This window comes from Alexandromys fortis, unplaced genomic scaffold, assembly GCF_014885135.2.
Source record: "Alexandromys fortis isolate MF-2015 unplaced genomic scaffold, M_Fortis_MF-2015_v1.1 scaffold_83, whole genome shotgun sequence".
NCBI lineage: Eukaryota > Metazoa > Chordata > Mammalia > Rodentia > Cricetidae > Alexandromys > Alexandromys fortis.
In genome coordinates, this window is record NW_026068001.1 from 348,658 (window position 1) to 364,089 (window position 15,432).

General features: G+C 38.7%; 1 protein-coding gene across 1 annotated transcript in view; it reads right to left on the bottom strand.

Moving 5' to 3' along the window:
- Positions 1–15,432, bottom strand: part of Ccnb3 (cyclin B3) — a 61,464-nt gene that overhangs the window by 43,448 nt on the left and 2,584 nt on the right. Inside the window, exons 2-3 of the mRNA XM_050160971.1 lie at positions 12,652–12,735; positions 5,245–5,354 (exon numbers count right to left, since the gene is read on the bottom strand). Coding sequence (XP_050016928.1) covers positions 5,245–5,354; positions 12,652–12,735 — 194 coding nt within the window. The remainder of the gene's footprint in view (positions 1–5,244; positions 5,355–12,651; positions 12,736–15,432) is intronic.

Below are 15,432 nucleotides of genomic sequence, written 5' to 3' on the forward strand. Positions count from 1 at the left end.
CTGGATCTGAAAAAGCCTGGGATAAAACCGGACTCGCTGAACATAGCGGACAATGAGGACTACTGAGAACTCAAGAACAATGGCAATGGGTTTTTGATCCTACTGCACCTATTGGTTTTGTGGAAGCCTAGGCAGTTTGGATGCTCACCTTACTAGACCTGGATGGAGGTGGGTGGTCCTTGGACTTCCCACAGGGCAGGGAACCCTGATTGCTCTTTGGGCTGACGAGGGAGGGGGACTTGATTGGGGGATGGGGAGAGAAATGGGAGGCGGTGGCGGGGAAGAGACAGAAATCTTTAATAAATAAAAAAAAATAAGAGAGGTGGAAACAAGTTTCCAACTCACACTTTAAGGGCAGAGGTATTATGACACCCAAAGAACAATAGTATTGCAGGACAAGAAAACTATAAACTATTACTTTTTATGGCTATAGATGTAAAAATCCCCAACAAAATACTAGAATAACAAATACAAAAATGCATTTTAAAGAATGATCCATCATAATCAAGTAGATACCCTAGGAGTGCAAAGTTATTTTAACATCTAAAATTCAAATATACTGTACTACTAGTACAAAAACAATGATATTATTATCAATAGACCCATAAAAATCATTTGACAAAACTCAACACTTTTTCATAATAAAAACCATTCTGCAAACTGTAAATAGAAATGAGATTCTTGAGCTGGCAAGATGGCTAAGCAGGTAAAGGTGCTTGCTTCTCAGCCTGATGACCTGAGTTCAATCCCTGAGATGAATATATACACACATACATACATACTTGTGCAAATGTGAAAAAAATTAAAGGAAAGAGCAAACACTAATTGGAATCAAAAGGTTTTTGTGTACAATTGTTTGTGTGTGTTTATGTGTGTGTTTATTTAGACAAACATAGGGAAAGATAGACTGACCAATAGTCACAGACTGAGAGAAGACAGATGGACAGATGGATGGACCAATGAATATATGGATAGATAGATAACAGACAGACAGATAAAAAGATCATGATTCTAGATGGTTGGGAAGATGGGATTCATAAGGAGTTTGATAGGAGAGAAGGGCTAGAAAAGATGCAGATATGGTGCACTTATGCATTAAATTCTCAAAAATACATTTACCTTTCCGGTAAGCCACCACTTAGTGGTGCTACACAGATTACTAAATATGGGTTAAGCAAGATATGAGAGTTAGCTAAGAAGAGGCTAGATATAATGGGCCAAGCAGTGTTTAAAAGAATACAATTTTGTGTGTTGTTATTTCGGGTCATAAGCTAGCCAGGCGGCTGGAAGCCGGGTGGCAGGAACGCAGCCCACTGCTCCTTCAACACAAATGGTCACAGAAAAACATCCATCTGCAATTCACTACAACTGCCAAGTGCTGACCACTGGGGAAAAACTGCCTTTTATCTAAACTGAAGATCACCTGACATGGGCAGAATCACTGAAACTGACAGCCTAGCTGCTAGGTCAAGGTAGGCTTGTCTTCCTACAGATTTCTCAGCCCACAGGATCTTCTAGATCCTGGAAGGCCCTGCACTAAACAGCACAAGGCAAATGCGACCCACAGTGGCCATGGAGGACCCGGAGGAGTAGCTCTTGGTGCCAACCAAGTAAATTCTCTGTCATTTATTAAATCAGTAACTCAAGTAAAATTTTATCCTTCTCAAAGATCTCTGATGCAGTTTGACAGCTGATAGGTTCTATCAGTTTAAAAGGACAACTTCACCAAACAAATTTCAGTAAAATATAAATACAAAACCTGCAAGTTATAAAGGTATGAGGGCAAATACAAGTTATCAAACTTCTTTCTGATGCTGCCTTCCATAGTCTTAAAAATACTTTTCATTGTGCAAAAAATAATCTGTCACAGTCATTCTGACATAAACATGCTACTGTTTATACAATGTATATGTCTAAAACTTCTGTTTTCACAAACCCAAAGAATTCTTGTGAGTTCCAGGGAGCTGAATTGAAGGATCCACCTTAAACAGGTCAGATACATCCCCCTCAATTCCCTAGTCCTAAAAAATGTTTTTCCTTAACTTAACTTTGTCCTCTGTTCTGCCAATATCTTAAACAGGTGTAAGAGACACCAGACATTTCCATACCACAGACACTGGATAGGAGCAAAGAGACCGACTATGCCAGGATGTGACCAGCACCCAGCCTTCTCAGGTTCCCCCCAAAGATGACACCCACAAATAAGCAGGAAGAAGCCTTGAGAATCTGCTGCCCCAATTCCTTTAACCTCTGGTGCCTTTGTATTATAAAAGAGAGATGGGAATGTAATGGTTGTTCTGTCTCATTAAGAGGCAAGCCACACCCACCCCTTCACTGCTTGCAGCCTTGGTCTCTCTTCTCCATCTTCCTCTGGAGGAGGCAACTTCTGCCTCTCTTTCCCCTTTCCCCCTTCTCTCCTCTTCTCCCCGTTTTTCTTCCCCTCCATAACCCATCTAACAAATGTTCAACTTCACTCTGCATGGTGTGCCTATCTGTCTGTCTCTCACCTGCCTGCTGCACACATGGCTAGCACCGGGAATGCTGCCAGGACCAACCACCTGTTGTGTGGTCTCATGCCCCAGCCCTGCCTGGGACTGGCTGCTCTCAGGACCTGCTGCCCCCTGCCTACAGGGGATCCTTCAGCAAGCTACTCGGGGATCCACAGCAATTTTTAATAATCATTACACCAAAGACACCACATACCTTGGACAAAGACTTGAGGGAAGGATTCAAGCTGGGCCTGAACTGAAAGCTTTCTTCCCCATGTCTAGTTTTCCTGGTACTAAAAAGTGTCATGAAAACTGCCAAAGGAGGGAAGCACCCAACAGTCTACCCAGCTAGGATTTCTGTAAACCAAAACAACAACCAGCATGGCACGAGATCCCTAAAAGTACAATAGTGACAGTCCTATCTTCATGGTAAGCAACAGCTGTCTAATTAGACTTAAGGCCCTTCAATAGGAAGAACATAATGTCTGCTACTGGAAAGCCAGCCAACTTCCCAGAGCTAGTGAGGTTGCTGATCTTAGAGAAGAACCTAAGAACCTATGCTGCTTTACTAGACTGGCATAATTCCTAACTGCACTCTAAAACTTATCCTTATGCCCACAGATCAGTGTAATTATCACCTTTCATCTAAGAAGCTTCTCTTTGCAGCACGTGGACAGCATTAGAGAAAACCATAAATGGTCAAGATGCAGAAATCAAATGATCACGGGGTGCCTACCCCCAGCTGATATATCTATAGCACAAAGCTGTGTATCCTGCGCATAAGGTTTGGGGAATATTGTGGGAGGGGGGAAGGAAAGACTGTAAGAGACAGAGGACCAGGAAAGCTGCTGTGAAATGTGTCTCCTATAAATGATAGGAAACCTGTGTCTATGAAATCTCAACAGTGTGGCTGCCTCAACAAAACCTGAACGATGGCAATGCCAACAGACATGCGAATGTGGAAGGGGAATCTCACAAGCCCCACTCCTACACAAAGAACTACAGGCAGTTACTAACCACTGAGAGAGGGAGAATTTGTCTTTCTCAGAGATGAGCCCCCTAATTGGTTATCCAATACCAAGTGGTCAGCCCTCAAACTACATACACATAAGCAACACTAAATGGGTTCAGCGTATATGTAACAATACTAATCAAAGAAAAATAGGATATGAATTTAAGAAAAGGTGGAGCATAGAAAGGTTTGGGGGAGAGAAAGAAGGAAATGATATAATTATATTCTACTTAAAATAAAAAAGTAAAGACATAGAATGCTATGTGATTATAGTGAAGTCTCAGCAAATGGTAGGTATTACTCATTCTAGTATCATTATTGGGTCTGTTCCACTAGCCCCTGAAGAAAAAGAAGAATGTTTCCTGGTAAAATTGGAATAATAAAAGATAGTCAAAAGAAAATGACATAATGAATTAAGGTCAAATATTGTAGGCACACCCAAGGAATTTAAGCCACAAACTAAGTGAATCTTTTAGTTTTATTTCTCCCTACTGGTTAAATGTCAATGTGCCCATGTGTTATGCTGGTTAATTTCTGGAATGTCCAACTTTTTACCTTACTCATTAGAAGTTATGCTTAGCTCTGTTTCAGTCCTCTGTCTAATTTATTTAAGTACATATTTGTCAAGCCCTAAGGATGCAATTAGAATAAAGAGAAACCCTTAAAGGAGAGGGAAGGAAAGGAAGGGTAATAAATACATGTGACATGAAAGCAGAAGGGGAGGCCTACTTGGTTAGGGAAAGAAGCAGCCTGAAACCATATGAGACACAAAGGAAGGTAATGGGTAAAGATGATGAATTAGAACAAAATATACTCACATAGGCATAAATAAACCATAGGAAATCTTATTACTTTGTATGTTTACTTAAAAAATAAAATTAAAAAAACAGTGAAATGATAACTGTAAATTCCCAACCACATTTGAAGATTTAGGAGAGAGAAAGAACAAATAATTCTGATAGGAAGGAGTCAACACTTTTTCTGTAAAGTAACAAACAAACAAACAAGTGTGGCATTGCCAACATATGGGAGGCTGAAGCAGGAGGATCATGATTTCAAGGCCAGTGTGGGCAACATAGTAAAACCGAAGTTTCAAAGAAAAGTTGATAATCAACTCTGTCCTGGAAGTATAAACAAAACAACATATATTGTATAAAGTCAGGAGTAGAGATATGTGTTTAATAAATTTTTATTGCTAGCTACATTAAGGACTAAGAAGAGAATGTAGAAAGGCCTCACAGTAACTTTTCAGTGTTCTTTGAGTCAAAGCTTTCCTAAGAGTAAATTATTTTTTCTAATCTAGTTGTAAAACCTCTAATAGCTGGAAGGCACAGGTTTGGGGTGATAGTAATTTCCCTCCAGTAGCAAGAGGAATATCTCCCAAAGTTTCTAATTGGATAAGTGAACTTATGTGCTATTAGCTAGCTGCTTAGATTTCAGGAAAAGTTAGGCTGATTCCATGCTCCCCCCACAGAGACTATCTCAAACAGGGGCTAAATCAAATATGTGATTTTAATCAATTCTGCAATGATAATAGCATTTTCAATTTATGCACTAACACACACAATCCATGGAAAAAGAAAGAAGAGGCCTATAACTCCATAAACCACAGATGGTCTTCCACCAGCACCAAGAGGTAATATGGCAGTCACCACTGTGCCTCACTAAAAATATTCTTAATGGAGAGAAAATGATGTCACAGTCTCTCCTTTATAATATGAGACAATGCCAGTTGAATCTTACCTTTTTCTCAGAGAAATTTTATCAGCTCCCTTGCTTGTCCTCTTGGCAGCATGGCTCCTATGCTCTGTATCATCTTCCTTCTTTGACTGCACAGTTTGACTTTGAGAAGTCTACAAAAAAGACAGCAAATTAAGAGAATCACATATCATCCAATAATTGATTTTTATAAAAAACTCAAGGCAGGTTCACCATCCTAGACAGCTTATTTGAATATTCCCAGAAGTCAAAATGTAAAATTTTCATAAAACATATGGCACTGGACCAACCAACCACAGTGGGAGCTACAATAAGTACAATAATACTGGTACACATAAAAAATAGCAGTCCCAAGTGTTCCCAAGAGATGTAGGACACAATTTTAATTTCCATGCCAGGCATACTGGCTCATGAATAACTAACAAGATAGTTTAGTTTGTCTTATGTTTTGACTTAAAATGCTTAGAGGACACAAGAAATACAACTAATTTTATTGTCTAGTTTTGCCAAGAACAACTAGCTACTCAGGCTAGACCTTTAAGACACATCTACTTATGATACCACCATTCTATTTTGTCAAGTGGTATTTATTTAATATTTGTCTCTCAAGAATAAGTTCTACACTAATCTTGACTACTCTATTAAACAGTAGGAGAAATCATTAATCTGAATAATGTTAATCAGTAAAAAGTCAACTTAAAGGTTATGCCTTTAAAATAAGAGCTGTGGGATAATGCTCTTGTACACTGTAAAAATTTGTCACTCATATTGGTTTAATAAGACCCCGATTGGCCAGTAGCCAGGCAGGAAATATAGGTGGAGCAACAAGACTAGAAGAATTCTAAGAAGAGGATAGGCAGAGAAGCAGATGCATGCAGAGGAAGTAAGATAAGAATGCCTGACTGAGAAAAGGTACCAAGCCACGTGGTTGAACATATATAAGAATTATGAGTTAATTTGAGTTGTAAGAGCTACTTAATAATAAGTCTGAGCAACAGGCCAAACAGTTTATAAATATAAGACTCTTATATTAATGTGTTTATTTAGGACTGAATGGCTGTGGGACCAGGCAGGACAGAAACTTCCATCTACAAATGAGCCTAATTATATTTCAAATAAATACTATCATTATTAAATTAAATGAAAAAAATACAAGAATCAACTAATCTAAGTAATTTATAAGTACATTACTTGACTGTATATCCTCAGTCAGGATGGATATCCAAGGAATGGACATAGTGAATAAATATGAAACACTGTTTATTAGCTTTGTTTTGTGACATAAATATGAAAATGCTGCTTTGAAACTGCTGCATTACAATGTTGAGTAAATGTCTTGATGATCTGGGATTAGTGCCCTTATTTGTGATACCATAGGGAATTTTCTTGCCTTTCTGCTATATGAGGACACAGATAGAAAATAGCATCTATGAGGAATGGCCTCCAATCCAATACCAAATCTACTGGCATCTTCATTTTGGATTTCCTAGCTTCTAGAACTGTACATAATGAATTTCTAATGTTGGGGCTGGAGAGATGGATTAGTGAGTAAAAACATATGTTGCTCTCCAGAGCACCTGGGTTAGATCCTCAGCACCCACATGGCAGCTCATACTGTTTGAACTTCAGTTCCAGGGTATGTGACCTCTTCTGGCCTCTGCAGGCACCACATAACCATGAAAATGAAACACCTATACACTGTTGTAAAAAGAGCAGCAGTCTGCTTCCAGCCGCCCTGCTTCCTGATAGCTTTTCCCAAAATAATTACACGGAAACTATATTCATTTAAACACTGCCTGGCCCATTATATCCAGCCTCTTCTTGGCTAACTCTCACATCTTAATTAACCCATTTCTAATAATCTGTATATCACCACATGACTGTGGCTTACTGGGATGAGTCTAACCTACATCTGTCTTGGAGAGAAGAGCCATGGCATCTCCCTGACTCTGCTTTCTTTCTCCCAGCATTCTGTTCTGTCTACTCCACCTATCTAAGCTGCTGTCCTATCAAAAGGCCTAGGCAGTTTCTTTATTTAACCGATGAAAGTAACACATAGACAGAAAACCCTTCTACTCCATTTCCCCTTTTTCTGTTTAAACAAAAAAGAAAGGCTTTAACATAGTAAAATTACATATAGCAAAACAGTTATAAAGCAAGAATTACAGTTACAATATTTCTATTTTATCTTTAATCATAACAAAGGAAAACTATAACTAACCATTCTTCAACTCCATCAATGACTCCAGAAGGATATAATATTACCTAAGTAAACAAGAAGCAAGCAACTTCCAAAACTCTAGAAATGACAGAGACATCTCGCTACCTGTACAGTCATCTAAAGTTCTTTTGTACTGTTGGGACATCCATCTTCAGAATGGCGCCCACATGGATAACTGCATCCACAGAAAGCCTGAGAAAGCTTGGGAAAGAATAGAGTAAAGCATGTTTTCTTGGTAGCAGAAATTTCTTGGGTCTGCTCTGCTTGCTAGAGGCAAGCAAGCACTCTCATCTAAGAGAGACTTCCTGACTCAGCTTTAGCTGCAAAACCTTGCAGCTCTTTTAAGAGGTCCTGCCAAGAAACACTTAAATAGTGTTGATGAAAAGCTGACCACATGCTTTTCGGTTTTCAACCATAGCAGGAAAAAAGCTGCGCCATTTTAAAATGCCAGCTTTCTGGGCCGTCCTGCCAGGGCAAACTCTTGACTCTTTCAGGCAAGCAGTCCGACTGAGTGTGGTCTGTGAGCAGAATGCTGCAGCTTGTTTGCTGGCAGGGACCTTGAAACACTGTAGAGTTGTGGCAATAAACAGGGCTCTGGCCTGTACCTCAGCAACAAGGCTGGAATAGCAGAAAGCTAAGGAATGGGCTGGATCCAGCCGGCAAAGCCATGGCTTTAATCCTACCCATATTGCTTAGTAAATTAAAGACTCATGTGGTCAGAAAAAGAGAGAGATATACAGTAAAGATAGATTCAGAGATGAAGAAAGCGTCTAAATGGCTTACTATGTGTTAAAAATATATACAGGCTAAAGGTTAAAGTTCTTAAAAAAAAAAAGAGTAGTTGGGTGTGGTGGTACACACCTTTAATCCCAATGCCTGAGAGGCAGAGGCATACAAATCTCAGTGAGTTCAAGGTGTGGTAGTACACACGCCTTTAATTCCAAAGCTTGGGAGGCAGAGGCAGACAGACATCTGTAAATTCAAGGTGTGGTGGCAGACACCTTTAATCCCAGCACTGGGGTGGCAGAGACAGAGGGACCTCTGTGAGTTCAAGGACAGCCTGATCTACAGAGTGAATTCCAGGACAAAGATACACAGAGAACCTGTCTCAAAAAGCCAAAAGTTGAAAGTAAAAATAAAAGAAATAGAGGTTAAAGTAAAGCCACATAAAGATGGAAAATACACAGAGAATCTTGATACTGTATGCTATTATGCTCTCTTTGAATTGTTTGACTGCTGAGGAAGGAGCAACAGCTGCTAAAAGATATTTGCTTATAAATGCTGCTCAATTAATCTAAGATAGGTATTTTGAAAATACCTTTCCTTCAAAATTGAAGTCAAAAAGTATGTTACTTTGGAGAAGAGATTTTGCTTTTGTTTCCACAGGAAATGAGAGGCTGTGGGTTCATTCTGAGTTAAGAAAAATCAGGTTTGACCAAGGAAGACCACCTGAGAAATCTCTGGTAGGATCAGATGGCCCGATATCAGAGTTCTACCTCCAAAACAGATTCAAGACTGCTGCCTGAGGTGATCAAGACTCACTGGATACTCCGGTCAGGACTTGATAATTCTGAATTTTCTTTAGGTCCCCATAAGATTATCAGTGCCCCCAACCAGCTGGAAGTAGCTTGGAATAATACTAAATATAAGTCTCCATGTATTTATTTGGGAGTTGAGAAGTGAGCCCCCAAAGAGCAAAGAGAAAACAAAAACAACTACATTGTCCCATTCCACACATTCCCATTAGGGATTCTGAATGAACAGGACCAAGGGAAGTTAAACTAAGACAAAACGCTTTTCTAATTTGTGTACCTACCTTGTTTCAGCCAAATTCCTAGAGCCATTATTTAACAGGATACCAATCTCAATGGCAAGAAAATGGCACACTGGATTTCTAAATTCTCACAGACTGTGACAATTTCTACCATGGAACAAGCAGATGGTCTGAAATAATTTATCTCTAAATCTTCTTTGCTTCCCCCTCTCCTCTCTCCTCTGATCACTGGGTTCAGTCTTACAGAGATTCAAATGCCTTTGGGGTATGGGTAATATTGAAATAGTTTCACATGCTGTTTTACTCTACTAAAAAGTTGGCTGTGGGAATGGGATTTGGCCCACACACTTTAGACCAAGCATGTTTGTCTCGAAGGCCTGTCTGTCCTGGGTCAGGCTGCCCTCTGACCCTGTGACAGGGAAAAGAACCATAGCAAAAAAAAAAAAAAAAAAAAAAACCCTATATTCAGCAGAGGTTACTGTTGTTTATCCCATGGCATTTAAATGTTTTACTCAAGAGAACTTTATTTATAAAATTAATATGGTTAAATGTAACCACATGTTTAGCTCTCTGAATACCACTCCCCTTCTCTTGGTTTTGTTTAAAATGTTCTGCAAAGTAATGGATATCTTTGAAGCTTCGGCAGAAATATAAGCTTTCTTTGTCCTGGGATCTGTAAGATCATTGGGAGTATGGTTTTAAAAGTCTGTAAAATCCCAGCAGAGCAAAAGGTATCTTAAATCTTGTAACAAAAAGGGCTGGAAATTAAAAATCTATGTATAGGTATTCTTAATTTGCTATACCATACTACAGATGTTACTTAGACTCAACTTTTATTAAGGAAAAATGATTTTTAAATTAGACTAAGGAGGCAATACCAGGCCTCCAAGATGATTTGTTTTTATTTTATTTTTCTTAGGTAAAGGAGGCAACACCAGGTTCTAAGATATTTTGCATAAGGATGAATCTTTTGGTTTTTTTTTTTTTTTTTTNTTTTTTTTGAGACAGGGTTTCTCTATGTAACCCTGGCTGTCCTGGAACTTGTTCTGTAGACCAGGCTAGCCTTGAACTCAGAGATTCCTCTGCCTCCAAAGTTCCAATATTAAAGGTGTGCACCACCATCACCCAACTAAGGATGAACTTTGTATGATGATTTTTGTCCTAAGAGTGGAAAACAACACATGAGGACCAAACCATGAACTAGAGTTACAGAAAATAGGATTTAGGAACAACATATGTTTGATGATTAAGGTTTATAATTTCCTAAGAGTATAATGGTCTATTCAGTTTAACAGAAACTGATTTAAAAACATACATCTAATCACTTATATCTTTGCTAATTTTGTTAGGCTTTAGCTATTTAGAAAAACCATGTCATAAAAAACTGCAATATTTTGTTAATATACATTATAAAAGGATCAGGAAAACAAGGTTCTTAGTCTCTCTTTGAAATGTATTTATTGTTTAAAGTTTATTTTCATACTAAAGGATCTTCATTTTAAAATGTTATAAATTTTAAAGCTAAAACTTGATAAAGAAAAGATTATGAAATCCTAATCTTATAAAATATACATATTGTAAACTGTCAAAGATAATTAAAACATACAAATTAATGATCAATCACCTTATAAATGATCAAATTCTTTTTTTTAATTTTTATTATGTATATAGTATTCTGCCTGCATATATGCCTACTCCCCAGAAGAGGGTGCCAGATCTCATTACAGATGGTTGTGAGCCACCATATGGTTGCTGAGAATTGAACTCAGGACCTCTGGAAGAGCAGACAGTGCTCTTAACCACTGAGCCATCTCTCCAGCCCAATGATCGAATTCTTTAATGTGCTCAAAACCATGTTTGTAGTCATGCTAAACACAAATGTAATTTGTTTACAATCACAAGCATGGTGGGAGAAACCAATTTTTATCTCCCATTATATAATCTTATATATATATATATATATATATAGTCAAAGTTAAGCCTGAAACAAGTAACTGAAAACAAGTTTAAAATAAATTTAAAATTTTTTAAATGGTCCTCAAACCTCCCAGAGATCTGCTAAATATGGCATTTAAGGTATTTAATGAAACGGGGGAGCAAGAAAGACCCCAAAAGCTTCCAATGATAGATGGAAATAACTGCTTGTGGAAGCAGCCCTGAGGCCACTTCTAAAAAAACTGGGCACCAGCAGACTTCACCCAAAACCTGGTTCAGATGTGGCAACACCAGTCACTGGATGAAGAATGGCACCTCACTTCACCTTCCGCCAGAACCCTCCCCAATCTGTGGACATGCAGGACACTGTCTCTCTTTGTCTCATCAAAGTAGGTTAGTCCTCCAAGCTCCTCCTCCACTGGAAGATCTCTCAGGTTTTCTGGGCCTGGTGGCTGAAAACTGGTAATTCCCTGGGACCTTAGCCCCCAACAAAATCATCAAAATTACCATGGAGGAGCCTAGGGTAACTGGTTAGATAGTGGGCTGTGGGTATATCTTGTTTATATTCTAACAAATATAAAGCTTGCCTGAAGATCAAAAGATAGAGCTAGCCACTAGTTAACCATAAAGGTCAGACAGAAAGTGATATGGCTGGGCAGAGAGAGGAATATAAGGTGGGAGGAGACAGTAGTTTGGCCCTTTTTCAGCTGGGGAGTTAGCAAGGTAAGAGTTAGCTGTGGCTTGCTCCTTCCTCTCTCTAATCCTTCAGCATTTACCTTGATATCTGGCTCCAGGTTTTTATTATTAAGACCAATTAGAACTCATGCAACAGTGGACAAGACTCATTTTAATTGCTATGGAGGCCGTTTGGTCTATACTTCCCATTTCCTCCAGTAAGTTACCCCCCTCATATCTCTGTGATGGGTATTGATGGCTGGCTCCACCAGTCTGCAGCTACAGGTCTGACCCTATGAAGTTTGATAGACATGAGGTAGTTTTGATTGTCACTATGACTAGGCTAATTATAGAATTTAAATCCTGGGATACAGAAGTGATGGGTGAGGTCAACCTTACAGAAAAGAAAAAAAATGGTCTTACCCAAAACTCTCATAGTGCTTGAATTTGTAAAGCTACTCTGAACTACGATTATTCTATTATAACATTTCCAAAGTCGAGGGAGCCATCTCTGGATCTTAGGTAAACATAATCTCCCATAGTTTTGATAGTTATTTACAATTCATATACTAGTCACTGCTTAATGTCTCCAGGGAACATATAAATTGACCTAAATGGTATGTTCCAGTAAAAAGAGCTTCTATAGTTTGTGAAATTGTGTCACTGTGTGTCCAAATAAATTCTGCTGTCAACATTCTGAGAGTGTCAAGGTCTGCTGGTAAACAAGAAAGATTGCTCAAGATAAAGAATATGTATTTTATGTAAACATGTAATTTTATGTAAAAATATGTAAAACTACAGAAAAGAATGGGGATAGCATACTCACATTAGTGAGGTCTTCAAAAGCTGATCTCTTTTTTTCTGTGTCTGGAGATGAAGGTGAAAATGTTGTATGGTCATCCTCCCCACTCTGTAAAAATAAGAGGCAAACGAGCACGGCCAAGTGTATATAATCCATTTGGAACTTTAGGTCATATTCAGGGCTTGAATAAACTCCACAATATGTATACTAAATCTTATGATGTACAATGAAAGTTTATTTTGGGTACCTGAAGATGTTTACAGCCACTGAAGAATATAGTCTTTGATGATAGGGACAAACGACGAAGAGACTAGATGAGCCCCAGCAAAAATTTCAAAATGGGTAAAACAGCTTGGTGAAGCTAATTTATTCTCTTTCTCTTCCCGAAGTTATGGTTATACAATTCAAGTTTAACTATCAACACTACTAAGTGATTCTTTCAGAAGGGCTACCTCCAAGTAAGTTAGTTAAATAAACCAAGTAAGTGCCTCTTATACTAAATGCACTTGTTTAATATTTATTCAATAAGGACAATAGTGTACAATCAGCTCTCTACTAAATATTGACCTTGGAAGAGTCATTCAATCTGTGAGACTCAATTTTCTTATCAATGAAATTAGAATGATAACCCAAATTACAGAGACTTTATGGATTACAAAAGAGAACATACTTTTGAAAGTGTTTTGCTGTAACTGTGCTAATGATGAAACCCAGAGCCCTGTATATCATAAGTAAATTTTCTACAATAAAATACATTTTTCAGTCTGTATAAATTGTAAATAGAAAGAAATATCACTTTAAAACCATGTAGTTCTAGTCAGGTGATGGTGGTGCACGCCTTTAATCCCAGTACTCAGGAGGCAGAGGCAGACGAATCTCTGGGAGTTCGAGGCCAGCCTGGGCTACAAGAGCTAGTTCTAGGACAGGCTCCAAAGCTACAGAGAAACCCTGTCTCGGAAAATACACACACAGACACAACTATGTAATCCTGAAAGCTTGTAAACATACTAAGAGAACTTTTATTTTAGGAAAACAGTTTGTTAATCCTGTTTACCTCTCTTATCTGATCTGTGAGACTTATGGGGGGGGGGGAGAAGAGATGTGACTACGGATAGGAGGGAGCTGCATGCTTTAAGCAACAAGGGTTTTCTTTCTAGATACTTATGTCTGTACATGCCTTACCCCACTCCAAAGTGATTAAGACTACAAGTGAAGGGACACCAGCCCCACTTGAACGTGTGACTCTGCAGGCCTTGCCCTACTCCCCATTCCCTCTACCTTGCTATATTTATTCGATTATTTTCCTAAAGCTAGCCACCGAGGTCTATTCCCTTATTTGACCACTTCCTCCTCCTGAGGCCTACCAAAGTACAGCAATCAAAAGCCCCCTTTGGCTCACCTAATTAACACACCCAATTAAATACCTCATCCTAACACTGGCTTTCCCCCTTTACCTTTATAAACCACCTTTTGCCTATGTGCCATGTCTGTCTCCCCTCTGTCCATAGCCAGTCCTTTGTTCTCTGAGACAAATACTCCTTCTCCATTTCCCGTGTGCCCTTCCCCTTCTCCCTCATCCCTATCTCCTTTACCACAGTGTCCTGGCCCTTGTAACACAGACTTCCCCTTCTTCTCCTCTTAAAATTCCACCTGCAAGGCCATTTGCTGCTCTTTTCTGCCTGAGTCAGAAAGCAGCCACTTTAACTTCTCTTCCCTGCTTAATAAGGGATCTCTCTGTGAAAACAGGTGTTTATTTGGGTGTGGTTTGTGCCTAATCCAGGGTCCAGGAGGAAGCCCCTGTTGTGTGGGTGTCCCCTTAAATATGGAGTTAGAAGTTGAGAGAAATTACTCTTATAGCAATTTTTTCTATCCTTTAACAGTTTCTATTTGGTGAATATCTATCAAATGTCAGATTTCTCTCTTAAAATTCTAAGAACAAACTCCGTCTTACCCATAGAAGAAATTTCTTACAATTATTAAACAGAACACTGGGATAGGACCACTTGCTTTGTGCTAGCTACATCATTAACAGTATATGATGCTATAAGTGCTCAAAACCTTGGAGAATTGTATTCATGACACAACACACTATTCCAGAAAAAGACTGCAAGTCTAGGGGAGCTAAGAATTACTTCAGTTAAAAAGTAAACCATTCATCTTTATCTTATTTGTGATAAATAATCCTAGTACAAATAATTAGCAAATAATAAAACAGTACTTTTCTTTCAAGCTTTTTTTAAAAAATTGTCAGTTTATCTTCTAGTTCTTACTTAGTATTACTGTTAGAAATAATCTCCTCCATATAAAATTAACAATGAAAACTGAACTCAATAAAACTCATCCTTACAAACTGTGGCCAAAGAAAGTTGGGGTTGGAAAAAATAATAGCCATAAAAGAAAATATACAATGTCATAACTACAATCAGAACATTTGATACAAATGAAAGCTCAATCAAGGTATCAAATCTTTCTTGATAAGTTAACATGAGAAAAATCCATGATTCCCTCCATGAAAATCATTTTACTCAAAGTAAAAATTAATAGAAACGATGCCCATCTATGCGCTGCCATACAGTTCCCGAGCTGGGCAAGGGGCTGAAGATTGAAACACACAAACAGACACAGACAGAGACACGGACCATCCTTGAAACAGGAATGCCCCAAGAATGCCCCCTTTATTGTGTTCCAGGGCAGCTTATATAGGGATCCTTAACTGATAGCCACGCCCCAGCCAAAGCCACCAGCAATCACTCTCCTGCCCTCAGGAACTTCTGAGGGCCTCATGCTCAGAGCAGCTGTAGGCAC